The sequence below is a fragment of the Molossus molossus genome, unplaced genomic scaffold (assembly GCF_014108415.1).
Source record: "Molossus molossus isolate mMolMol1 unplaced genomic scaffold, mMolMol1.p scaffold_m16_p_2, whole genome shotgun sequence".
Classification (NCBI taxonomy): domain Eukaryota; kingdom Metazoa; phylum Chordata; class Mammalia; order Chiroptera; family Molossidae; genus Molossus; species Molossus molossus.
Window position 1 is genome coordinate 69,130,026 of NW_023425355.1, and position 25,607 is coordinate 69,155,632.

The 25,607-nt window shown below is 38.2% G+C and overlaps 2 protein-coding genes across 9 annotated transcripts in view; both read left to right on the forward strand.

Moving 5' to 3' along the window:
• PHF6 (PHD finger protein 6) overlaps positions 1–25,607 on the forward strand; it is an 86,778-nt gene that overhangs the window by 51,789 nt on the left and 9,382 nt on the right. For 4 of the 7 annotated variants that reach the window (XM_036270493.1, XM_036270499.1, XM_036270500.1 and 1 more), the window contains one exon: positions 269–2,665. The exons of 1 other annotated variant lie outside the window; for it this stretch is intronic. The gene's annotated coding sequence lies outside the window, so the exon portion shown is untranslated. Of the gene's footprint in view, positions 1–268; positions 3,404–10,547; positions 10,643–25,607 lie in introns of those variants that run through there. 2 more of the 7 variants (XM_036270497.1, XM_036270501.1) reach the window with 2 other exon arrangements.
• Positions 23,958–25,607, forward strand: part of HPRT1 (hypoxanthine phosphoribosyltransferase 1) — a 31,874-nt gene continuing 30,224 nt past the window's right edge. The window contains exon 1 of one of the 2 annotated variants that reach the window (XM_036270502.1): positions 23,958–24,036. In XM_036270502.1, the coding sequence (XP_036126395.1) occupies positions 24,010–24,036 (27 nt within the window). In that variant the 5' untranslated portion in view covers positions 23,958–24,009. The remainder of the gene's footprint in view (positions 24,037–25,607) is intronic. The other variant, XM_036270503.1, reaches the window with a different exon arrangement.

Consider the following 25,607-nt stretch of genomic DNA (forward strand, 5'->3'; position numbering starts at 1 on the left):
AACATGTTGAAGTAATGATGTGCGGTATGACTTTTTTAATGCTATTATGTTTAGTTGAGCATGTTACTAGAATGCCGAGGATTGTGTGAGCTTGCATAGTTTTTTAAAGTAGCGGATTTTGTAACAGTATAAACAAACTATCTACTTTATCAATAAATGTAGTTGTAATGTCAAATCAGTAAGATATCCTCACTCCTCAATAATGTTATATTTATTGTGTTCCCCTCAAGCATCATATTTTACATTTCTTTTATCGTCTTTTAAACAGGTTCATGGGACAAAGTTAGAAAACTGGGAATGAATAAGACATCCATAACTACTATTCTTTTTTCACTGTTTTCTAAAATCAAAAAGGGTTTGTAACTTTTTACTGCCCAACTCTTAGATTCTTCATTGAACTGCCTAAAAACGTCTTATTGTTTTATGAGCCTTCTTCACTAGGTGGCAGAGTTTGGTATGTTGATATTACATAGCCCTAGTTTGCAGTTTTTGGGAAGCAATTGAAACACTATTAACCCTGTGTATAGTGTCAACAGTTAAAGCAGACATTGAAATGAAGTAAGCTATATTTCTGGACTGAACAAAGTTTTGTTTAGAGTGTCTAAGTTTGTTTAGTGGATTCATACTCAAGGGAAAGCATAAGCAAATTTCACTTTACAGTGCAAACATGCCTCTGCTTGCAACACATAGGAATTTGTGAAATTTTTTTCACACTCAAGTAATGGAGGCTAGAAATGAAGAGAACTTTACTTTTCTCTTGGCTTTGATAGCAAATGCTAAAAATTTCTTCCAAGAAGTGTGCTAAAGCATTTTATTTGGTTCCTGTTAAAGTTGTTCTCACTGACCAGCATGGACTCGGGCAACTGGTGATTATAAGCTATGAGCTCCAATGCATATGCCAAAATTCTCTTGACAGTAAACCTCTTCTTTTTTCATGTTATACAAAGAGCTTCTAGCAAAATGATTGGATCCTTTCAAGTTTAAACATTTAACAACAGCAAATTAAATCTTTTTAAGATTGAAAGGGTTACCAACTCACTAAGGACTTTAGCCACCATGTCTGAAACCCATTCCTCTCAAGTGCCGTGTTGTGTAGGACACTTCATATATTGGCCCAAAGTATGTAAGGAGGTCTCATGTGCTCTAGAAGTAAAACAGTCTTTGCATAAAACAGTATTTATTTTTAATTTTGTGACCACTATTTTAGAAACTTTATTTAATGTTTTTTAATGCCTTCATTCAGTGCTTTGCTTATCTATTAAATTGGTTTTTGTGCCCTACTTTTCCTCTGGTAGGGCTTGGTTTTGTTTTATGGATCATCAGAATTATTTCTCAAAGCCTAAGAATCCAGCCTTTTAGAAAGGATTTTCACACTGGCATTTCTAGCTAGTGATATTTTCTTCCATTTATCTTCTGAAGCACATTTATATATTTCTTTATGGCAAAACCAAAAACCTTTAGTTGTGGTCTGCCTAATATTACCATAGCACCTCATTATCAAGGGTAGGGATTCTGATTTCTGAATGATTAGTTAACCTACCACATTATAGCAAATTAGCAAACAAGAAAAAAATCATGTTAACATGACTACATCAAGATATTTTGTATCTTATGGAAACGCATTTTTAAAATGTAACAGGTGGAAAATTACACTGTGCTTAATGACTGATATTTTTTAACTGCTAGTCCCTTAAAGACACATTTGTCAAGTGTGTATTCTCACATTTACTTAAATCAAGGGACTTGATGATTGCTTTATTTTAACCATTTTTTATTATTTTTAGAAGGAAACTAGCTTTAGTAATGGGTTGTTCTCCCTCCATGTTTTTCTCTTCTTGCTCTAAATATGTCATTGGGTTTTTGTGTGTATGTGATGAATTTTCAAAATTCACTATGACTTGAAGTGCAACAACAGATCTAGATGTTTGTTTACCAAGCTATGTGACTTTTCCCAAAGGATCTGTACTTTATTTCCTTACAACAGCTTGAAACCCATTATTTTAACTCTTTGAATCACTGTGTCTACATCATTTTTACATTGTGTGCCATTGATTTACCCATGAAACGATAGAGCACCTTCATTTTTTGACAACTACTGTAATAATGTTTTTAGGAAAAAGGGAAGGTGCCAGTGGTAATAATGGCTAGTCAATAATCACATAATGGACTTCAAATACTATAGGTGTCAGTTGATGGATTTGTTGTGTAATCCAGTGTATGATTCTGTATGGGATTGTTCAACCCTTTCTCTGCCACTACCAACCAGAATAGCACTTTACCTTTTGGTTGGCTAGGTAAGTGGCTGGCTACCTATTTTTATCACTGTGGTGTGATTGGCTAAATAGTCTTTCATTAAAAATTGAAATTAAATTGAAGTCACATGAAAAATCACCTTCGGTTGTAAACCTCTGATATTTTTATTTCCTATCTATGTTTGTCACATGCTGAGTAAAAGTGCCTTACAATGTAAAAATTGTACAGTACTTATGTTCCCAAGTAGCATCATCATCTTCTGGGTAGTAATTACATTGTGGTATGAATATTTAGAAAAATGGACCTCAGCAGTGTATTTACTGTTCATCTCTTAAATCTTTAACTGTAGGTTTAATAAGCATGACATTATTTGATAAGTATATAACATTTACATCATTTCAAAAAATACTGCCATGACTGTGTTTTATGCATATTTTAGCTTGAAATTTTGAAGCATCTTTTCTCTCTTCCTTTTTTTCTTTTTTTTTCTTTTTTTTTTTTGTTTGTTATTGATACTAAACAGTGTAATCTTTGCAAGCGTATATTAAAGATTATTCTGGAGCATTTATTGCCTTACCAGAAATGTTAGTAAGAAATGTTCTTTAGAGTAGAAAGATAGACTTGAGTTTCTATACTTTAACAAGAGCTCTTTGTTCCTGGGGGGAAGGGGGGTGGGAGGTGAACTTTACTTTCATCTCAATTTATTAAAAACCCACAACTAATACACATTTTATTTCAAAAGTCAGCAATTTTAGAATTTCAGATAGTACTTGCTCAGGAGTACATGCTACTCAAGATATTAAGAGAATAGCAAGCTATATAGATCTACTGTTGAATCAGAATCTATGTACTTGAACAAATGTGTGAATCTTACATATCTCAAAGCAAAAGGAAAGTGTTCTTCCAGAATGTTACTTTTTAAAAAAGCGCTTAAGTTAGACCAAGGTATACAGTTTCATTCTCACAGAAATTTAGGTTAATTGTAAAGATAAGGAATGCATTATGGGTCAAAATCAAACATTCCTCTCACGTTATGTATATTTTGTTCCTGTTATATTGGCTTTATTTTCAAAATTGTAGTTTGTAGCATTAGTTTCTTTTTATTGGTATTGCATATATTATTCATTCAATAAATGAGTTATGACTTTCATGTTTGTATGTATGTCTTTTTTGTGAAAGGGTATAATGAAGCTTATTTGTAACAGCAGTAGTATTGTGTTCCTTTTGGTCTTGCTTTCAAGGTGAAATGCCTAGTTTGTTTAATAACTTGTTGTTAAACATGTATGAAAGAAAAATGTGAATTTGAGTTTAGTTCAAAGTTTCGCAACATAAAAGGTTTTACCATGGAGAGACAGCAGTCTTTCAAGTACAATAGAACTGCATTACATCTTGGTTCTTTTATTATTAAACGATTCAGATACTTATGACCTAAACCACATTCTCTAGAACTTAGTTAAAAGGTGATTTTGAAAATAAACCAAAACTCCTAGTATAGTTCATCTGATTGGTAATAAAGGTGCAGGGTTAATATTTTTGTCATAAAGGAATTTCATTTTATAGATTTAAATTTACTCCCTTTACCATGGACAGCTTGCTTCTAGTACAGTGCTCATACATTGAGATGGTCGTATCCAGGGCAGAAATCAAAGTTTTAATTAGTGGAATATGCTCATTCCATACACACAATTCCTAACCTGCCTTCCTACTCAAGAGGGAAAAAAAAAAAATCTAGCAAGAGGTTCTGATTAATTTCTGGAACTATTTGATGGTGTGCTTTCCTGCAAATGTTACCTAATAGTGTCTGGGGTGTCTGTGTGTGTAAAATCCATGATTTAGTTTCATTTTAATTAGCACTATAAAATTAGGGAGAAGGAATTTATTTGGTTTTCTTTAGCTAATTGAAACCATTGACAACTGGGTCTTTTTTGGTGTTTTGCTTTGTTTTGGTTTTTAGCTGCAGTCATCGGCAATTGCTGAAGACATTTTAAAGCATAAACCAGAATTTTCCTAGGAAAATTCTATGGCCGGCAAATGGCCAGTCTATCTTTGTAAGAGAATACCCTAGTCCATATTTTTAAAAAAGAAAAAGTTTGCCCTGGCTGGTTTGGCTCAGTGGTTAGAGCGTGAGCCTGCGGTCCAGAGAGACCTGGGTTCAGTTCCCACTAAGGGCATGTACCTCGGTTGCAGTTTGTCCCTGGCCCTAGTTGGGTCGTGTGGGTAGCAGCCACTCGATGTGTCCCTTTCGCATGGAAGTTTCTCTCTTTCTCTCTCTCTCTCTCTCTCTCTCTCTCTTTCTCTCCCTCTCCCCCTCTCTCCCTCCCTCCCTCCCTCCCTTCCTCCCTCCCGCTCTATCTGAACAAAAAATGAAAAAAAAATGTCCTCAGGTGAGGATAAAAAAATAAAAAATAAATAAAAAAGAAAAAGTTTTATTGATTTTAAAGAGAGAGAGGAAGGGAGAAGGAAAAGCAGAGAAACATCAATCAGCTGCCTCCTGCATGCCCCCTACTGGGAATTGAGCCTGAAACCTGGACATATGCCCTGACCATGAATGGAACTGGCAACTTTTTGGTGCTTGGGATGACTCTCAACCAACTAAGCCACTCCGGCCAGGGCCCATATGCATTATTAACAGTAGTCATTGGTGAGTCATTTCCCTTACTTCTGCTTTCTGAAAGGTAACAGATTGCTCATAGCTGTTAATTTTTGCCAGATGGATCTGCTTCTCCATGTGTCCAGGGTCATATGTGGCTTGGTTCAGTGCACTTGAAGGGGTCGTGTACTGTTTTGTTGAAGAACTCCTAAGACCTTTATCTGTTGTCATGGTTCTTACTTCCTAAATCATGACTGTATCTAACAACTGGTCAATTATAAAAAGATAAAGATAAAGAAATAAAAAGATAAAGCTAGCCTGGCCGGTGTGGATCACTGGTTGAGCATCGATCCATGCACCAAGAGGTCGCCAATTCAATTCCCAGTCAGGGCACATGCCCAGGTTGTGGGCCTCATCCCCAGTGAGGGGCATGCAGGAGGTGGCCAATTGATGTTCTTTCTCATCTATGTTTCTATCTCTCTCTCCCTTCCTCTCTCTCTAAAATTAATAAAGAAAAAATATTTTAAAAAAAGATAAAGCCCTTTGAACTTTCACTTTTCAACTACTTGTTTTATCCTTAATATAAATAAAATCTAAGAATGACCAGGAAAATTGACTTGATGTACCCTTCGTACTTTTAATTCATTTGCTAGAAAATGATTTTTTTTTAATTTAAGAATGTCAAGCCCTGGCAGAGTAGCTCAGTTGGTTAGAGTCATCCCGATATGCCAAGTTTGCAGGTTGGATCCCTGGTCAGGGCACAAGAAGCAACCAATGAATGCATAAATAAATAAAACAACAAATCAATGTGTCTTGCTCTTCCCCCCCCAAATCAAGAAATACAATTTTAAAAGAAAGAATTTCAAGCAACAATTACCTTCATGTCTGAAAATAAATTGTTGGCAAAATGACACAAATATTCATTTACACTAGTCAGTTAACATGAAAGTTTCTAAATAAAGAATAAATTGAATGTAGTGAAGGTGAATTGATGCCACATGAAAATTAAATTTATTTCTAGTTCTCAAAATTGCATTTGGTGGTAATTAGGTATTTATAACATTAGCCAAACAAATATTTTATTTAAAAAGATATCTCAGATATATAACATTGCAAAAAAAAAAATCTTTTTAATGTTATACCAGTAACTCAGTCTTTAATCATGTTTTCTTTCACTCTTTTTTCATATGTTTATTAAATAATTATGCCTTTAAGGAGGGGCAACAAAACAGGACAACTATATTAGAGACTTCTTTTTGTAACTTCAAACTAGAGGGGTCATGGAGACTGCCAGTATTTTCTTTTCATTGGTTAGCCAGACCATGTAACACAAAGATTTATTTTCAAATGTTCCTGATCCTTAAGCCCAATAGGCTTATGTTCCATATTTAGTATTGATTTAGTATTACCGTGAAGCAATAATTCTTTGGACCCTGGTCTCATGCTATAGGTTAGAAAGCAAGCACAGAAGATAAGCAATTTCTTGAAAATTTGCAGATTAGAGAGCTAGAATTTTGGCATTATCTTCAAATATAGCCGTCTATCTGGACCTCCCTTAGAAAAATTGTTCTAAAGCATTTCAATATATCCCATGTGCCCAGACAGCTTAGGGAGGCTATCCAGTATGCTGGGGGTGAGGGTGGGGGTATAAGCAAAGGCTTTAAAGAAAACAGGCTATTTAGAAAAACGGCTTGGCAGATTTTCTTTCCCTTGGGAAGAAGAGGGGTAAGAGAAAATTTAAGCACCTTTTATAGCATTCAGTAACTGGGTCATTCCATTCCATGAAACTTGGAAATGCAGCCAACTGTTTGTAGGCCACTTCCTAGAAAGATTGACAAAAACTTGAAACATTCATATCTTTATTCTTTTTTTTTCTTTTCATGCCCCCGCCCCAGAAATTCTTTTACCTTGATTTTCCTTATCTGTACCACTCTTTGAAGACCACTTCTCTTCTGACTCTTTTTCTTACCCTGATGTAAATATTCCACAGTGTTCTCCTAGTCTTTGCCATCTTGTATTGTTCTCACTTGTCACCACAATCTACTGTTACAGCTGTCATATGTGTGTACTACTGAGATCCCCTATCCCTAGCCACAGTCTGCTCTACCTCCTGAAGCTCCATGCTGAGGTTCAACTATTCTCCAGGACATTTTTACCCAAACTGCTGGATACTCAAGCATGTGTATCAAATTAAATTGTCCTGACTTGAATTTTGTCTATCTGTTAATGACACCAAGGGTCAGTAGGGCTACAGTTGGTCTGCTTTGATCTCTGCATTTACTTACTGAGTTCCTCAGAATCTATTATTCTGTCCTTTGGATCCATTCTTTCTGTTCTTACTACTGATAACTAGTTTGGATTCTACTGTTTGATTTTCTTTTTAACTTTTTGCCCAGATTCCTAGCTTCTTTCACTCAGTGTCCATGTTTATCAGACTCTTAGTTCCTTCATTTTATTTATTGGGAAGCTCTTGGCCTATGCTTTCTCAACTACTCAGTTTGGATAAGATGGTTAATCACCTTCATTACCTCTTGATACAATTGGTCTCAACTTCCCACTTCTCTTAATTCTCTTCCACCCTCTTACCTCCCCTGTTCTCAGAGTTCATCCCACACTTACATCTGTGGAAGATGACCTGCTAGAAGAAACCATAACAGTGCAGACTGATGCCATCACATACATTGATATTTAGTCTCAAGTTCTCCACATCAACCTTCAATCCTTTTTACTTGTCTTCCCCAGTACATTTAAAAACTATTAAAACATAAGCACGTGGCCTTGGTTTGGATCCCATGTAACCTTGATTAAGTTACTGAATCCACTTTCATTATCTCATCTTTAAAATGCAGGTTAAGCCTGGCTGGTGTGGCCCAGTGGTTGAGTGTCGAACCATGCACCAAAAGGTCGCCAGTTCAATTCCTGGTCAGGGCACATGCCCAGGTTGTGGGCCAGGTCCCCAGTGGGGGGCATGGAGGAGGCAGCCAGTCGATGTTCTTTCTCATTGATGTTTCTCTCTCTCTCTCTCTCTCTCTCTCCCCCACTTCCTCTCTCTCTAAAATCAATAAAGAAAAAAATATTTTAAAAAATGCAGGTTAAAATAGTATTCCACACCTAGACTTGTAAGGATTAAAAGTGGAAGCACAGACTTAAGACGTCCTATTCCCTGATACACTGTACCTTTTTCCTGTGTTCTCTTCTTGTTTTATTCTATTTATCATAATTTTTTAAAAGTCAAATGACCTCTGTCTGTACCTCTACTTCTCTCGACTACACTAAAACCTCTACAGTGCAAAGATCACCAGTGACTCTTGCTAAAGCCGATGGGTATTTTTCAGCTCTTATTTTACTTAACTTCTAGACTCTAATGTCCCTGACAATCCAGGCACCATCACATGGTCTTTTCTAATGTGCTTTTGCAAATCACCCATGAATATGAGTAACATCAGATAACAGGACCAACACTGAAAAGACCTTCCATTGGCTGAGACTCTACATGGACATTTTACCTACTCTTGCCCCACTAGTAGAGATTTAATAGGGATCTATGCAAAATCTTGTCTTTCCTTAGCAAAGGAAAGGCCCTCAGATATAAGGGTATGATGAACTGTAGACACCAGTGATGTAAAAGAGTGGAAGGGAAAGGGGAGAGTAGGAAGTTGAAGCTAGTGGAGTTAGGAGGTAATAAAGATGATTAACCAACTTGCTTTTGAAAAATGCAACTCAAAGTTTTAAGTATATCAGAAAGCAAAATACACTTACACACACACACACACACACACACACACATAACTCTTCTTTAGTAGAAAAACAATGAAACTTAAGACATGCGCCTACTTATAAAACCTATGAAAGTTACCAGAGCTATGATGGTGAGACCAAGAGCTGGGGAATTGTAGTCAAAAGTCCAAGCCCCATATCCAGATGGAGTCAGGCCACAGACAGCTGGAAAGGGGCCACAGGGGAGCAATGTGAGATGGAGGAAGTAAGGCTCTGTGGCTTGAAAGATCTGGGTTTGAATCCTAATTTTGCCACTAGTAAGCAATAATGGAGCAAGGTACTCTTCAACTCAGACTCAGCCCCCACCCACCCCATCTGTCAAAATGAGGATAATATCTCTTAAACCACTGAGGTTTCTTAAGGGGCAAATGTGATAAAGTGATTTTAAGTGAAATTAGCTAGTTTGTCGTAGATAACAGTGGTTTGCATTCTTTTCTAAAACAAAAGTAATAAATATTCCCTTTCCCACACAGTGATCCTTCAGATATAAAAACAAAACAAACCCGGCCAGTGTGGCTCAGTGGATTGAGTGTTGTCCCATGGACTGAGAGATTCTGGTTCAATTCCTGGTCAGGGCACATGCCTGGGTTGGGGGCTCAGTCCCCAGTAGGGAGAGTGCAGGAGGCACCCAATCTATGTTTCTTTCTCACTTCGATGTTTCTCTCTCTCTCTTCCTTCCTCTCTCTCTAAAAAAAATCAATAAAACATATTTTAAAAAATAAAAACAAACTATCCTGTCACTTTTAAAAGTTTTTCATATTCTCATTATTCACAGAATTGATACTCATAATACCAAAATTAGAAAGTCTAGATAAGTAAATATAAAAATTTTAAATCTCCCTTAATCCTACTAACCATAGGTCATGATATTTTTTTGTAAACTCTTCAAGGGTTTCTATGTATATATGTAAATTATATAAAATGTCTCATATATGACTAAATTTTATTCTGCTTTTTTCACATAATAATTGGAACTATCTTCAAGCCAGTAAATATACTCTAATGTTCTTACTGGCTGCATAATGGTCCATTTTGTGGCTGTGCTATGGTTTTTTTTAACATTTTCCTATCATTAGACAGTTAAAGTGTTTACAGAGTTTGCTTTTGCTATTATTTTGCTATTACAAACAGTTCTTATCTAATCATAAAGAAACAGCAGAGAACCCCAGATTGGAGAGTGTTCCACAAAACAATTGGCCTGTATAATTAAAAAAGTCAGTGTCTTAAAAAACAAAGAAAGGGTCTGGCCACTGTGGCTCAGTGGTTGAGCGTCGACCCATGCACCAAAAGATTGCTGGTTCAATGCCCAGTCAGGGCAAATGCCCAGGTTGTGAGCCCGATCCCCAGGGAGGGGCATGTAGGAGGCAGTAAATCGATGTTCTCTCTCATCGATGTTTCTATCTCTCTCCCTCTCCCTCTAAAATCAATAAAGAAAAATTATTTTAAAAACAAAAACAAACAAAAATTTAAAAAAACAAAACAAAGAAAGGCTGAAGAACTGTTCCAGATTAAAGGTAACTAAAGAGATATGACAACTAAAAATAGTGGGCAATCCTGAATTGGACACTGGTTCAGGGAAAAAAAAGAATTATTGCTATAAGGACATATGCGGGACTATTAACCAAAAACGAATTTGGATTGCATATTAGACAATAGTGTATTAATGTTAATTATATGTTTTTTATCATTGTAATTATATAAGAGAATATCCTTGTTTTTAGAAAATACATACCAAAGTGTTTAGGAGTAAAGGGTGTTATGTCTGTATTTTACCTGATTCAGAAAAAATTGTGCATATACAAAGAGACAAAGAAAATGAGTCAAAATGTCACAACTTGTTGCATCTTGATCAAGGAATACAGGAATTCTTTGTATGATTTTTGTAACTTTTCTATAATGTTGAAATTATTATTATTTTTTTAAAAAGGTGAACATACCAACAGAAACAGCAGCTCTTACTAAGGGAGCCTGAAGAAGGTCCAAACTTTGGGAATAGGAGTAAACCTTGGGGAGTCATCAGGATATTTCACTAAAGCACCACTTCCGGAGGAAAGAGTATAAACTATGTTTGGATCAGGTGACCTTGACAGAACTCTCTCATTCCCCATTCAGGAATCAGGGGATTGGGAATCAGGGTGATTCCCAACCTTTCACTGAAGTATACCCCAAATCCAAAAGTAACCTTTTGAGCTGTTTCACCGTTCAGCTGCACTGTTTTGTTTTGTTTGTATTTCTTGTCCTCATCTATCTTAGATTCCTTTTTTATTTTGTTAAAGTAACGTTTTTTTTACAAGATGCATAGGTGACAAGTGTTTAAAAAGAAATAATGCTAACATGAACATTCTTATACATATAGTTTTCTGCCCTTGTCTGAATATCTCAAGATAACTATTTAAACAGAAATTCCCAAGTCAGAGTTTTGTGTACATTTTTAAAAAGTCCAGTAATTCATATTGCTAGATGCCCTTCATAAAGTTCTTACCATGAAAGCATTACCCAGCTTCAAGACATATCAAGCAATTTTCCCTACCTCTGCCTTTCCCACACACCATGGTTTATTTAGAAGCAAATCCAGGACATCATATCATTTCATATATATATCACAAAGACATTTAAAAAATATAATCACAATACAGGCATACCTCAGAGATACTGAGAGTTTGGTTACAGACCACCACAATAAAGCAAATATCACAATAAAGCAAGTCACATAAAGTTTTTGGTTTCCCATTGCATATAAACATTATGTTTACACTATACTGAAGTCTATTAAGTGTGAAAAAGCATTATGCCTAAAATGACAATGTACCTACCTTAATTTAAAAACACATTGCTAAAAAAAAAAAATGCTAACCATCATCTGAGTCTTCAGTGAGTCATAATCTTTTTGCTGGTGTAAGGTCTTTCTTTGATGTTGATGGCTACTGACTGATCACCATAAAAAATATAATAATAATGGAAAAGTTTGAAATATTGCAAGAATTACCAAAATATAACACAGCCATGAAGTAAGCAAATGCTGTTGGAAAATGGCGTCAGTAGACTTGCTCAACACAGGGTTGCCACAAATCTGCAATTAAAAAAAAATACAATTTAAATGTTTGCTATTTCTATCTAAATTTCCACAGATTTCGGAGCAGGAAGGAGAAGTAAAAAAACATAAGTTCTTGATGTTTTGTTTGAAATCATCTTAAGGTCAAATCTTACTTTATATGTAATTACTCTTCTTATATTGTATGTGATACAGGCATGTATTCTAGGCAATACTAGTAGACTGTATAAAATCAGATGCTCATTAATCCAGTTTTATACTAATGTAAACTCTCCAAAGACATTTAAAAATAATAGGAGATAGAATGAAAATAATAGAGATAAAATACAATTTCTAAATAATTATGACAAACATTTTTCAGACAGTGTGCCTTTAAAAGTCCACACACAAAGTTGAGTAGAAACATTTCTATATAATGTAAATTTCAGAATTGTACCTGGATTCATCTAAACAAATTATTATGAAATATCTGCCAGTGCAAACAAGTTATTTAAAAAGCAGTTGATCCCTGGCCAGTTTGGCTCAGTGGCTAGAGCATCAGCCTGCGGTCCAGAGAGACCCGGGTTCAGTTCCCGCTAAGGGCGCGTACCTGGGTTGCGGTTTTTCCCCCGGCCCTGGTTGGTCATGCGGGTGGCAGCCACTCGATGTGTCCCTTTCACATCGATGTTTCTCTCTCTCTCTCTCTCTTCCTCTCTCTCCCTCTCTCTCCCTCCCACTCTATCTGAACAAAAAATGGAAAAATGTCCTCCGGTGAGGATTAAAAAATAAATAAATAAATAAAAAGCAGTTGATCTGGCAACAAATTCATTGATTTGTTGCTGAATCAATTGCTTTTAAATTTGTAACAAATGGTGGAAATTAGGCATATTCTTAATTATATAGTAACAAAGTAATTTTTTCCATTATTTATATTCATGCTGATAATATTCCTCTAAACTAGTTTCCATTAGGAAAATGTTCCCAAAGAAAATCCTGTGATACCTCATTTTCACTGGTAGCTATTTCATGTAACCTATGGATCTAGGTATTGGTAGATGCTGTTTCTACCCTGCCCAGATCCCTTTACCAGCTGTGCTCCCATTCCACATTTGCTTCCAGTGCAGCATACACTTGCAATTTCTGGTTTCTTGCCCTTACCTGATGGGAGCCTGGGAGGCTACACTCCTCTTATCAGGTTGCCAATGTTACTAGGAACAAGGAACAAAATTGTTCACTTTCTCAGGGCAGGTCTACTGCAGTTCTTCCCCCTTGTGGGTCAGACCAGGGCTAGACTTTACCTGAGGCCACGTCCTTGCTCAAGTTCTCCCTTTCCCTATCCTGCTTCGTTTCCTTCCTTACAAGATTTTTTCTTTAAGAGCACCTCCTCCATAAATCAGATAATTGAAATAACCTAACAGTAAGAGAAAGAATTATGCTTTTGCTTTAGACATTTAGGTTTAGGTTGGCAATCCACCGGTAATGAATTTGGAGAAAATGTGTAAATCCCAGTGGCATTGATATAGCCTACTAAACTGAGGATTTAAGTGAAACTAAAAAGAAAGAAAGAGGGCCCTGGCCGGTTTGGCTCAGCGGTTAGAGAGTCAGCCTGCGGTCCAGAGAGACCCGGGTTCGGTTCCCACTAAGGGCATATACCTCGGTTGCAGTTTGTCCCCGGCCCTGGTTGGTTGAGCGGGTGCAGCCACTTGATGTGTCCCTTTCACGTTAATGTTTCTCTCTCTCTCTCTTCCTCTCTCTCCCTCCCACTCTATCTGAACAACAACAAAAAAAAATGGAAAAATGTCCTCGGGTGAGGATGGAAGGAAGGAAGGAAGGAAGGAAGGAAGGAAGGAAGGAAGGAAAGAAAGAAAGAAAGAAAAGAAAGAGGGCTTTGTCTATGCCTGTCAGAAAATAGAACTTTAAAAACAATTCCTGTAAGATTCTAAGACAACTGCAACTATATTTACTCAGTCCTGTTGTATTTTCCACTTAGAGTAGCAGTTCATTTTCATGAAATATCTGCCTCTGGGCTAAAATAATCCTAGAAATCCTGAGTCTTAGGTGCACTGGAAGGGCCTGATATTGCACCTGGTAGCAATATCAGATTACACCAGGAAGCCTGCTTTTAGTAGAGTCCTTCCTGGTAAGGCTCTGAGACTATTCTTTGTCATTCCCTCTAGAAGACCCACTCTAGCCCAAAGCTGTCCTACAGAGGTGTGTGCATTGTCTAATACAATAGCTATTAGCTACAAGTGTCTATTGAGAATTTGCAATGTGGCTAGTTTGACTGAGGAGCCAAATTTTATTTTAATTCATTAAACTTAGATTTAAATAGCCACATGTGGTTAGTGGCTATTATATTGGACTGGCCAGCTCTATCTAATTTATAGCAGGGACCTTTAGGCAAGCGTGAAGGGAGAGCAGAGACCACCTGTTGAAAGACCAAAAGGTTCTGTTTAATTTATTATAGTAACCAAAAGTATCAGAATGGAGGTAAGTGAAACACCTTATTAGGAAATAGTACACAAGTGTATGAACCTACTTGTAAGTATTGGTGTATGATAATCCTGAGGCAAGAACATGTTATGAACAGAGAAGGCCTTATTAAATCATCATGGTGTTAAAATCTGTCCTGTACAGTGTGTACTATAACCTCTATCAAGCAATAGAGCTATTATAAAGTCAACAATAAGATCTTTAGAAATCAGTTTGTTAAAAGTCACCTTGTTAGCCCTCCCACAGGAACATGACTATGTCATTGCCTTGCTTGAAAAGATATACAATTTCCAATAGTCATACTTGACTTATACAAAATTAACCTAAAGGAGCTTGAGCTCCTTGTCTTTGACTTACAATTTTCCCAATATTGTAAGTCTGAACTATAAGACAGTTTACTGTTGGGCTCATTAAAAGTATATGAGGCATACCTATCATTCATCATTATTTATAACACACATTCCTTCCTCACCACTTTTTTGTGTGATATCATGTTGTGGGTCAGGAGATAAGGGAGCAAGCCTTTGGTGCTAGTGGCTCTCTGAAAAGGACTAAAGATGGTTTGGGTGTCAGTTTTATTCTGAATTTGGGAACTGATCCTATAAAAGAGCAACATTATTAGAAAGAAATGTCACATCAACATATAGGTAACTGAGAATCCCTAGTAGCCACAGCCTTAGCTATGTTAATAACCAGAGTACCAGTGCTTTCTGAAAACCACAAGAGAAGGTAACATAACCTTAGGGTTTTTAACTTCTCTAGAAGCGTGGAACTTACTCTTTCTGGTATCTTTGCTGATTTTCTCCAGTTATATATAGTAGAAGCACTCAAATACAGCACATAAACACATAAGTTAACGGACCTTTTTGATAGTAGACATTTATGCTGAGTGAGGCAACACTTCTGCTTTCTATGCAGAAAGTAAGTATTGCTTCACATTGAGAACAAACTATACTCAACAGTTTTTTATGAGATACTAATTCTATAATACATAACGTTTTCTCAAAAAATTAATGTGGCATACCTCAATATATACATGTTTTATTATTTAAATATACAAGTGTAAACATATATAGAAATACTAAATAATAATAGATGTGATTATTTAAATTTTATTTTTAAATCATAAAAGGTTATAAGACACTGTTGAGTTTTATCATTATGATTTACATGTTGTAGTCTAGGGCCCAGAGCTTGGTTTCTAATACCATTTCCCACTGAAAGGAACCAGGGCTCTTTAAGCAAATGGCAGATTCCAAGGCTAGGGCAGGGAAAGTACAAGATGAGCCTAGCCCTAGAGTATCATGTGGTGCCAGAAATTAAGGAAGTGCTCAAAGAATTACAGAGAAAGATAAAAAAGACACAGGAGCTAACACAGAGAGACTCCCGATAGCCAAATCTTGGGCACTTCGAGCAACAAAGTAATAAATGCTACTAATGGTTTATTACCTAGAATAAAATTGGAATCCCAGAGTCCGTGATGATGCAAATAATAAAAATGAATGGGGAGAAAGGAAAACTCTTCATTACGGTAGCTTTTCTTTTTTTTTAATTAATTTATTTTTGTTACAGATGGTTCTCCTTTTCTCCCCCTTGACACCCACCTCCCGATCCCACCCCCCCAGCATAGTTGTCTATGTCCATTGCATATACATGCATATTAAGTTCTAAGTAAGCCAATCAGAGGAAGACAAATATCACATGATCTCACTTATTTATGGGATATAATGAACAAAACAAACTGATGAACAGAATGGATCCGGAGACATGGATGTGGGGTAGAGAGTGACAAAAGTCAGAAGAGGGGAATGGGGGGAGGGAAGAGATAGACCACAGAACTTATATACAGTAGCTTTTCAATTAATGAATTAAGAAAGAATGATGTTAATGGAAAATTGACATTAGACAAACACCCCAGTAAAAGTTATTTCAGGCAAGAATCATCAATGGATGCTATAATTTGTGGGTGAAAGTTTGATGAGAAACAGAATATTTACATAATCTCAAAGTATCATTCCTCATAATCCTTATTATTTACAAAGGAAAAATCTTTATAGTGAAGAAATATGGCAGACACTATCTTAACTAATCCAAATTAACATCAATAATGAGACAAATCAATAGCATGTGTCCCGTAATATTAAGTACTGTGAAAAACACCATCACTACTATTGTATTTCTGGCCCAAAATGAAATGCCTAAAGTATAATGACCGCAGACAAACAAAAGTTCAGGGAAATTCTGCAGAATAACTGGCCAGTGCCCTTTAAAAATGTCAAGGTCATGACAGATGAAGACTGAGGAACTGTTCCAGAATGAAGGCGATTTAAGGGAATGCAACAAGTACTCCTGGATTCTGGTCAAGGAAAAGAACATTAATGAGACTATTGGTGAAATTTAAATAAGGTATCTATATAACTTAATACTGTTATATCGATATTAATTTCCTCATTTTGATCATTATATTGGGTGTGGTTATATTGAATTTTAATAGTGGGAAGGGTATATTAAAAACTTTGAGAGAGAAAACAAGAGGAAATAGGGAAGAAGGAGAATCAGGAGGCTGATGTCCCAGAAGCCAAAGAAATAGATTCAAGTACAAAGAGACAAATAGTATCAAATGCAACACAAAGGACACTTATGTAAGGCAAAAAATAGTGTCCTTTGGATTTGGCAAGATAGCAGTCAATGGTGTTCTTTGTCAAAGCTGTTCAGTACAATGGTGGTTACAGAAGACAGACTGCAATGAGTTTGTTGAAGAGAAAAGTGGAGTGATGCAATAGAAACAGCAATTATGGAGGGACTCCTCACCTCTGGGCAGCGTAGGTGTGGATAGAAGGATACTAATGTGGTTCATGCCTGATTCCTTCCACCTTTTCATAAGTTAATGAGTTGACTCTATCTTTCTAGAGTGAAGATGATGGGGTTGAATGGGGACAAATGTTTAGAACATTAGTGAGGGGAATAAGGAGAAATTTACCAGGGATTTGTAAAGGATTATAAAGGGGTGTTTAGGGCACAGTTTGGGTTTGGGACTGTGAGTCTACAGAGGAACCAGTCTTTGTGGCTGTGGCACTGTTCTCCAGCAGTACTCTAGAGCCTAGTAGGGATAGACAAAACAGGCTGTGGGTGTGAGCCAGGGTGTGGCTTTGCCATCTTGGAATTAGACTTTCAGAAGTTGACAAGAGAGTGGTTAGGATGGGATCCAAACTGAACTGGGAAGTAAGGGAAACCAGGATCAGGGAGGGAGACTGGAGAATTGGAGGTCTCCCATGAGTCTAAAGCACATTATCCTAGGCAGGGTAGCCAAAAAGAATTGGAGAGGAAGAAAATTGTGGTCATAGATTGGGATACTATAGTTTAAGAGCTGCCATCAGCAGCATTGGAAAGCATCCACCACCCTGGCCCTATACCATTGTAGGGACACTATACATTTCCATTTTACCTGGCCCAGGTCAGTCCCAATTTATGTTTGTTTTCCCAGCATCTTGTTCAATTTAGCATTTGTCCCAGATTTTTTATTTTCCCACAAGGTATAAGTATTAATAGTTGAGTTGAAATAAGCCAGGATGAACCATCACTTTTTAATCCCTGCTTCTGCCTTGGTCTCCTCTACTAGTTTGCGAGATGCATATACAGAGAACGAACTTCTCACTTTAACACAAAGTTAAACCTAACCAACATCCAGTGATAACCCTTCTCCCTTTTCCTAATATTTTTCATTACAGTTACTTAATACCTCCCTCTCAAGGACAGCATGCTGGGCGTTCACTGATAAAGCAAGTGTACTCAGACACTAGGAATTAGAGACAACAAATTTATTGTCCAATGTGGGGGGGAGGGAGGAGTATTCACCATTGTGTCCTTTGCTGGACACTGGGTCTGCCAGCTGGGTCTACCAGCTAGGTTTGTCCATGTCAAAACTTGAAAGATACATGAAGAGGCCTGACCATCAGTTGCTAGGCCAGTGGATGTAAGAAATTATGTAAATTTACATATATGTAAAATGTATTCAGGAAATAGAGGCTGTGGAGTCCTGCCATAGAATATAGAGCAAGTAGTCTGAATAATTTTGGTACAGTGGTTATGTCATTCATTATATGGTACAAAGCTACAGCCCTTTATTTTTTATTTTATTTACTTTTAGAGAGAGAGAGAGAGAGATCTATCAGCTACCCTTTGACCTGTGTATGTGCCTTGACTGAAAATCTAACCTGCCATCTTTTGGTGTACAGGACAACACTACAAGCAACTGAGCCACACCAGCCAGGGCTACAATCCTTTATTTCAAAAAATTTGCAACCCATCTTTTCAACATTTGAGTTCAAAAACTGAAGTGATAATGAAAAATTGAACACTGATTTGTCACTCAAGAAAATTGATCATGAATGTTAACATGAGCTAGACATTTGTCAACACTTATTATCCATGTGCATGGGGACATTGATATCACCGACCACACAAAAACAAGAAGACATAAATCTGTAGGAACAGCATCAGCATCTACCTCAAAGATTTTTAATTTTAAGAAGACTGTGCCCAAAGATGATAATTTAACAAGGTGCAGCTGTAGAGTTGTTTCCACATTGCTCTGTGAGTGATTTTTGTTCAGATCAAATGACTTCTTCAAATTCATTTACTCATTTTTTATTTCAAGTTTCCTTGTACATAACAAAAAGTGGAGCAGTAGCTTTTAATAAGTAGATCTATTAGCAGAACTTCACAAACACAGTTAAATGATATCACTTTTATTAATATAGATGCTTAAAATAGAAAATCAGTTGTATTAGGGTTCTCCAGGGAAACAGGTGTGTGTGTGTGTGTGTGTGTGTGTGTGTGTGTGTGTAGAGAGAGAGAGAGGTGTGTGTGTGTGGGGGGGGAGAGAGAGAAAGAGAGAGAGAGAGAGATGAGTTATTTTAAGGAATTGGCTCACTGGATTGTAGAGGTTTGGCAACTCCAAAATCTGATGGAGTAGGCTAGCAGGCTGGAGAATCAGGAAGAGTTGCAGTTGGAGTCCAAAGGCATTTTGCTGCCAGAGTTCCTTCTTGCCCAGGGGAGGTCAGCCTTTGTTTTATTCAGGCCTTCAAATGATTGGATAAGGCCCACCCACATTAGGGCAGGTAATCTGCTTAACTAAAAAGTCCACTGATTTAAATATTAATCTCATCCAAAAAACACCTTCACAGAAACATCCAAAATAATCTTTGATCAAATATTTGAGCACCATGGCTCAACCAACTTGACATAAAATTAACTATCACATTAGTTCATTCTAATGGTTCATTTTTTTTTATCCAATTCAAGGAATAAAAGTAAAGCTTATGGAAATTTATTCTGATTGAGGTGAAACATCAGACATTATTGAGAAAGCTACTATAAATTCAGTTTTAAAATTTGACATTTAGGATAAGTATTTTTGCGCTGATAATTTTTTTTCATAGAAATACTAATTTTGGTGAAACACAGCCCCAGGGTAAAAACAAGGTTCTTACTACATGCAGACACATATGAAAGAGAAATATACTCAGAATTGTTTATTGTACACATAAAATGCCTCTTGTGTCCAAACAAGTAAACTGAAATTGTTTCTAGAAAGGCAGGAGTAAGGAAAGGGAATTTTGAGTTATACTGATGCTTTCCTTATTTCTTTCTGCATGTAGATATTCCAGTAAATAGTGGCACACCTACCATATTTGACAACCCGAGTAAATACTTTTTAGATAAAAAGTGACAAAATTATTTTGACTTTATAACAAAATTTTTCTGCAATAATTAGTAACAACCATTATTTTCTTGATTTTTGTCTTTAGTTTTAAAACAATTAGAAATTTTATTTATTTTTTATTTTTATTTTTCCTTTATTGATTTTTAGAGAGAGAGGAAAGGGGGGGGAGAGAGAGAGAGAGAGAGAGAGAGAGAGAGACATCAATGAGAGAGAACCTGTTGGCTGCCTCCTGCATGCCCCCCACTGGGGATTGGGCCCACACCTGGGCATGTGCCCAGCAACCTCTTGGTGCATGAGTCGATGCTCAACCATTGAGCCACACCGGCTGGGCACAATTAGAAATTTTAAAGAATATATTTCAATTTTATTTTATTTTATTTTATTTTTTCATTTATTTATTTATCCTACCTCAAGTATATTTTTTCATTGATTTTTAGATAGAATGGAAGAGAGAGAGAGAAACATCGATGTGAGAGAGATGTTGACTGGTTGTCTCCCGCATGACCCTGACCAGGGCCAGGGATCAAACCTGCTACCTAGGTATGTGCCCTTGACTGGGAATCCAACCCGAGACCCTTCAGTCCTCAGGCCAGTGCTCTAACTGCTAAGCCAAACCGGCCAGGGCTATTTTATTTTATTTTTAATAGATCTATTTTTAGCGAGAGAGAAAATGAGGGGGAGAGAGAAACATCTATGTAGAGTGCAACATTGATTGGTTGCCTCCTGCATGCCCCCTACCAGGTATGGAGCCCGCATCCCTGGCGTGCCCTAACCGAAAATCAAAACAGCAACCTTCAGTGAATGGGATGATGCCCAACCAACTGAGCCACACCGGCCAGGGCTACATTGCAATTTTAAATATATTCAGTAAAGCCCTGGCCAATGTGGCTCAGCAGTTAGAGCGTTGGCTTTCTAACTGAAGGGTCGGGTCGAGGGTTTGATTCCCCATCAAGGGCACATACCTGGGTTGTAGGTTCCATCCCCGGCCCTGGTCCGGGCCTGCAGGAGGCAACCAAACGATGTCTCTGGCACATCGATGTTTTTTCTCTTCATGTTTCTCTCTCTCTCCCTCGCTCCCTCTGTTCCACTCTCTAAAAATCAATTGAAAAATATCTCAGGTGAGAATTAATATTAACAAATATATATGTTCACTAAAGTATTTAATATATGAACCAGATTTTTACTTATCAAACAAAAGTATTATGTCTTGCAGGTTGCACTCTCTTTGCTGTTTTAAATTTTAAACACAAAGAAAAGCCCTGAGTTGTCACACAGTATGACAGGATTGAAACAATAGTACTCTTTCTTTGTCTTTACAATCACTAGGCTATCACTCTTTATTTCACATCTCTTTTAAAATACAGAAGTATGTGGTACTACAAGAGTAGGAGAAAGAAACTGCAAGCCAGAAGCAAGGTTCTGAGGTGCTGAGTACCTAATTTAGTAACAAATGTGGGTAGCTGAGTCCAAATGTGTCACAGGCCGAATATATAATGGGAGGTTCTCTGAATTAACTTCCCAGTGGAACACATGCTTCTTAAAAGGATAATAATAAAAATTTGCTGATGTGAACTTCAAAGTCTATTCCCAATAGAAATGCAATTTATTCCACAATTTTCTTCCTCTCCAGTTCTCTTTGGCCACGCTGCCTATGATAATTGTGCTTCAGACTCATAGGAGGCCTTCAATTCTCCAGTCTACCACCCTGCTCCTGGAGTTCACCAAAAGATATGTAAAACATGTTTATAGCAACACTATTTGTAATAACCCAAACCTGAAAACTGCCCATATATCCATCAACAGGGGAATGGATAATAAGTCTCAGAGGGCAGAAGGATAGAGTGAAGAATTGTTTAAGCCAAAAATATGGAACAAATACCATTGGTATTATTATTTATTGAAGCAAGCACTATGCTGGACACTTTTGCATTATTTTATTTAAGCCTCACCTGTGATGGAGATATTATCCCATTTGACATATGAGGAAACTGATGCACACAGAGGTTATGGATCCTGTCCAAAGTCATAATTCTAGTTAGTTATGAACTCAGAATTTGAACTCAGATCCCAGTTCAAAGCCCACATGTAATTTCCATTATAGGCTGTTGCTTCTCCATGATACATAGAGAAGGCAGAGAAACTAAGGAAGTTTGGGGTTCACACATTCATACATGCTAAAATTAATAACTGCTACTATTTCTGGAGTACCTACTATGTGGCAAGTACTATGCTAGGTGCTTTACATAAATGATTTTTACAATTCTCATAATAACCCTTGACAGCAAGAATTATTATTCTCGTTTTTTAAATGAAGAGACTGAGGCTCAGAGAAGTTCAATAACTTTCTCAGTTTCTCAAGTCACCTATCATCTCATATCCCTCAGTGGCATTAATGGAGGCCACCAACTATATGCTCAGCACTGTGGTGTGTGCTGGAGCTATGCAAATGAGTACATTAGGAATGGAACAATTGTTATTTGCTTACCTGACATTTGAGCATAAGGGAAGGTTTTGTTTTTTTTTCCCCAGCTCCATATAGGGAATTGTGGAGGCAAAAATAAAGATCAGTAATAGTGATGGTTCCCATTGATTGATTGTGCATTATCCTAAGTGCTGTACCATATGAATCATTTTTAAAAGGTGCTGCACAACATAAATTTTAAGCAACAGGCCAAAATAGAGTCACTTTAGCTAAGCCACACCATCAAATGAAAACTTAATAACTAACATGATTTCAGTTTCAGCCTCTCTCAAGAATGAAATTTCAAACCAGTCTGGAAATTTCTGGTCTCTAGGTAGGTAAACTGCCCAATTAGACCCCCTGCTTTCTCCTAAGTGCTGGTAACCTTGCCTGAAATAATCCATTCCTAACTTCTTAGTTCCACCCTCTTTCTGCCTATAAAAACCTTCCATTCTGTACAACTCATTACAGTGCCCTTCTAGTTGCTAATGGGATGCGGCCTGATTCATGAGTTACTTTTTGTGCAAAATTTATTGTCAGTTTATTCCCTTGATAATTGTCTTTTTTATTGAATTTATTGAGGTGACATGGGTTAATAAAATTATGTAGGTTTCAGGGGTACAATTCTATAATATTTATCATATAATGAACAAAATAAACTAACAAAATAGAACCAGACTCATAGATACAGAGAACAGACTAACAACTGTTAGAGGGGAGTGAGTAGGGGGGCTGGGTGAAAAAGGGGAAAGGATGAAGCACACACACACACACAAAATAACCTCATACCTCATAGACAAACAGTATGGTGAATACCAGAGGGAAAGCAGCATGGGGGCAGGTAGGAGAGGGTAAAGGGGAGATAAGTGGTAATGGAAGAAGATTAATAAATCACTTAATAAAAGCAAATCGATCTTCAAATTTACTCGGTTGAATATGGTTCTTCAATTTTATACACACACGTATATCATGTCCTTTACTCCTCACAAGGATCCTATTAACATCTCATTTTACTGAGAGAAAATACAGGCTTAGGGAGTCTGATTTGCACAAGGTCACAGAGCAGTTAAGTGTTCCCCTTCGATTCGTACCCTGATCTGGTTGGCTCTAGGGCTCTAGGTCTCAACTCTGATAACAAGTTAAAGATTTTTGTGAGAATTGGGCCACAAGTCAGTAAAATGGAGTCCGCAATGCAGTACAAGGTGTTGGGAAGGGGACGCCCGACAATGGAACCACGTGGTGACTGAACCCTGAAGAGCTGGCACCTGTTATGGCCACTAGCAAGAAACGCAGACAGCGGTAGGTTTGGAAGTTTGGGAGCCATCTGAATGGGAGACCGTGGGAAAGAGGGTTAGAAGCTGCACGGGAGCCTTCTCCACTTCTTCCGCAAGAAAATTCCCACGGCCACCTCGTGAACGTGGAAACCCGCGGACGGAGGCGCGCAAGGAGCGCGGGGCAGGCGTGTGGGCGGAACCTCAGGGGTGGGGAGGGGCGCAGGAGGCGGAACTTTCTGCTCAGCTCAGCTGTGGCGACAACGGCTGAAAAGAGCGCTCGGCAAACCTCTCATCTTTCCCGCCGGCACCGCCTCCTGCTGAGCCTCCGCCCCCCCCACCTCTCGTCGGCCTTGTGCGGGCTGCTTCCTCAGACTGCTCTCCACTGGCGCTTCTACCGGCTTCGTTATGGCGACTCGCAGCCCCAGCGTAGTGGTGAGCAGCTTGGCCCGCCTGGCCCTGGGCGGCGGCGGCCGGCTCTTGAGGCGCGGGGCCTGCAGTGCAGGCTTGGGCAGGGGTGGCCCGGGGAAGCCCGGCGACGACGGCTGTCCGCAGCTCCCGGGGTTCAGCTCTGCGTCACACCAGGGCGGCAGGGGAAGGAATGGCGAGTCGGGGGTGGATGTCTCCTCTGGAGAATCGTGGGGAATCGTGTGGGAAGAGCGGGAGTGGCGTGGTGGCCGACTTGTGCCATTTGCGAGTGTGCTAGTGGGAGGGGCAGTGGACCAATTCGGGAATGGTCTGATGGGGTGAGGGAGAGGCCCTTCTCTGTACATTCGGGGCATGGAAGTGGGGGCCCCCGGGTACCTCTGTGAAGGGCTCAGGCACGGAAACGACCACATGGGAGGGCACGTGGGGACTGGTGTTTTCATCTAGTTCAGCAAATATGAATATTTGTGCCTCACTGATTCTGCAACAGACCCTTCGCAGCGGTAACTATGCTTAACATTTTTACACATACACACGAAGGAAATAATGAACTCATAATGTGTGATTTTGCTGGCGTAGAGGTGGTAGACCTCGAATTCAGATATGCTTGAAATCCTATCCCATGACCTTTGATGCTGCAGGGGACACACATAAAAAATGCCAATCTGGTCCTTATCTTCAAGGACGTTCATTTTGTAACCAGCCTCTTATATTGTCTCCCACATCATTGGTTCTTTTTCTTATTTCTAGAACAAGCAAAGTTGCCCCCCCCCCACCTTTCTGATCATGCTTACTAAAAAATAGCCAACGCTTCTCAGCACTTGAATGCCTTAGTCTACATCATCATCATCATCATTTTTATTATTTAAGCAGTTTCTTGATTACCTGTTGATTATCTCCTACTAAAACAAACTATTTTATTTTATTTTATCCTCACCCAAGGACATTTTTCCATTTTTTTGTTCAGATAGAGTGGGAAGAAGAGAGAGTATCTCCTACTAAAACATAAACTCTATTTTATTTTATTTTTATCTTTACCCGAGGATATTTTTCCATTTTTTGTTCAGGTAGAGTGGGAAGGAGAGAGAGGAAGAGAGAAAAACATCAATGTGAAAGGGACACATGGAGTGGCTACCTCCCGCACGACCCAATCAGGGCCGGGGACAAACTGCAACCAGATACTTGCCCTTAGCGGGAACCGAACCCGGGTCTCTCTGAACCGCAGGCCCGACACTCTAACCACTGAGCCAAACCAGCCAGGGCCTAAAACATAAACTTTGTAAGGGCTAGAATCACCACTGTAACCTCAGCTCATAGTACAGTGTTTTGCATGTAAGAAATTCTCAGTAATGATTTGTTGAATGAATAAATTAATTATTATTTTTAAAAAAATTTTATTGCTTTTTAGAGAGAGAGAAACATTACCTTGAGAGCAAAACATCCATCTGTTGCCTCCTGCATGTACCCAACCGACTTCAACCCTGGCATGTACCCTGACTGAGAATGGAACTGGTGACCTTTTGGTGCACAGGATGGCACGCAACCAACTGAGTCACACTGGCCTGCGCAATAAATTAAAT